Source organism: Mesitornis unicolor, unplaced genomic scaffold, assembly GCF_000695765.1.
Source record: "Mesitornis unicolor isolate BGI_N332 unplaced genomic scaffold, ASM69576v1 scaffold26367, whole genome shotgun sequence".
NCBI lineage: Eukaryota > Metazoa > Chordata > Aves > Mesitornithiformes > Mesitornithidae > Mesitornis > Mesitornis unicolor.
This window is the reverse complement of record NW_010194741.1, coordinates 272-1,690: the sequence shown is the minus strand read 5'-3', so window position 1 is coordinate 1,690 and position 1,419 is coordinate 272. Positions and strand designations below refer to the sequence as shown.

Below are 1,419 nucleotides of genomic sequence, written 5' to 3'. Positions count from 1 at the left end.
CAGGATGACAGCCTCCATCCTTGCCAACTCACCTTCAATCCAGAAGGATCTTCAGCTACGGTCTGCTCTGTCGGACAAGATTCTAGAGATTTGTGAAGATTATTAATAGCCTCACTCGTAGCACTGTGTACAGCTCTGATCCGGGCTTCTGTCATTCTTCCTCCATATAGATTCTGCACACCAGAGTTCACTGGAAAGACAGAGTATTATGCATGAGATATGTTTACAAAGCTAGCTTTCCCAAGCAGATCTTTCAGAGATTGATCTCAGTGGCTACAGACGCCTGGGGAGCAGTATGTAGCTCACAGTAACAAAAAAACCAAACTGTTTAGTACTCTCACATATATCCACAAGCTGTGGGATTCTTTCAAAAACAGGCCTCACCAGTGTTCTCTTTAACGAAAAAAGTCTTTCTGTACTTACTTCCAAAACTGTGACCATATTCACTGGAACCCAAAGTAGCAGCAGCAGAAGGGTGTCTGTGTAAGTCTGAAGAGGTGCTTGCTGTAGGATCCTGGAGCTGTAGTGGTGTTATCAGCTGTGTACCACCTGGCCTGACAGATAGGGTCAGCAAAGGTTTCTTATGGCAGCCACTGCTTGTGCTATCCTCCCCTTAAGAAGAAAGGAATTGCAGGTTGAAAAGTTTACACAATGGACCTCAGTCTTGCATTACTGCCCAGAGAAGGCCCTTCATTTTGCCCAATAGTCTGCTTGCAAAATATTAAGCAGTTACATGGATTTAACAGCAGGGTAGCATATCAGCTGAGCCACTACAACTACTAAAACATGTGCTCTTAGCCTGCTCATATTTGACAGGCAATACAGTCCAGCTCAAGCCTCAACATGTAGTTTATAAGAACAGTGAACTTTGCATCAGATTAGTGCAAACACAAGGTCAATTCTGCACACTGTTCCCAGAGGATTTATTCCTCTTAAAGACAGCTTTCTTGTCAATGTTTTGGTCACAAAAACTATAAAAACATCCAAGAATACGTGTGCCAAGAACTTGTGAGTTTTTCCTCTCCTTCTTGGAAGGGTCTGCCTTGCTTAAAATCAGATACAGTATAAGACATTGGGACTGCTTGTTATGTGGTGTCCTGTGAGTTACTCTTTCCTTGCTAGAGATCTTCAGTTTCCAGAGCTGTCAAAATTGATCTTTTCATCTGATATTCTGATTACAAAGTAATTCTCCTGCTGAGGTGGTCATGGAGGGATTTCAACAAAATGCCTCTTTCACAATCAATTAAGTGACAAAAAGCGACCTAACTGTGGGAAAAACCACAAACCGAGCGCGAAGCCAACAAGCGCAGGGAGAGTGAGGGTGCCCCAGCCCCCCCCTCAGGGAGGGAAACGTGAGCTCCTGCCGGCGGTCAGCGGTGACTCACCGGGGGGCGGGAACAGGAGTGTCGGTTAATCCCC

At 45.0% G+C, this 1,419-nt stretch overlaps 1 protein-coding gene across 1 annotated transcript in view; it reads right to left on the bottom strand.

Moving 5' to 3' along the window:
- LOC104543326 (transcription termination factor 2-like) overlaps positions 1-612 on the bottom strand; it is a gene marked incomplete at both ends in the record, with an annotated part of 11,124 nt that extends 10,512 nt beyond the window's left edge. Inside the window, 2 exons of the mRNA XM_010187910.1 lie at positions 33-190; positions 424-612. Of these exons, the coding sequence (XP_010186212.1) occupies positions 33-190; positions 424-612 (347 nt within the window). The remainder of the gene's footprint in view (positions 1-32; positions 191-423) is intronic.
- Positions 613-1,419: the final 807 nt, after the last annotated feature.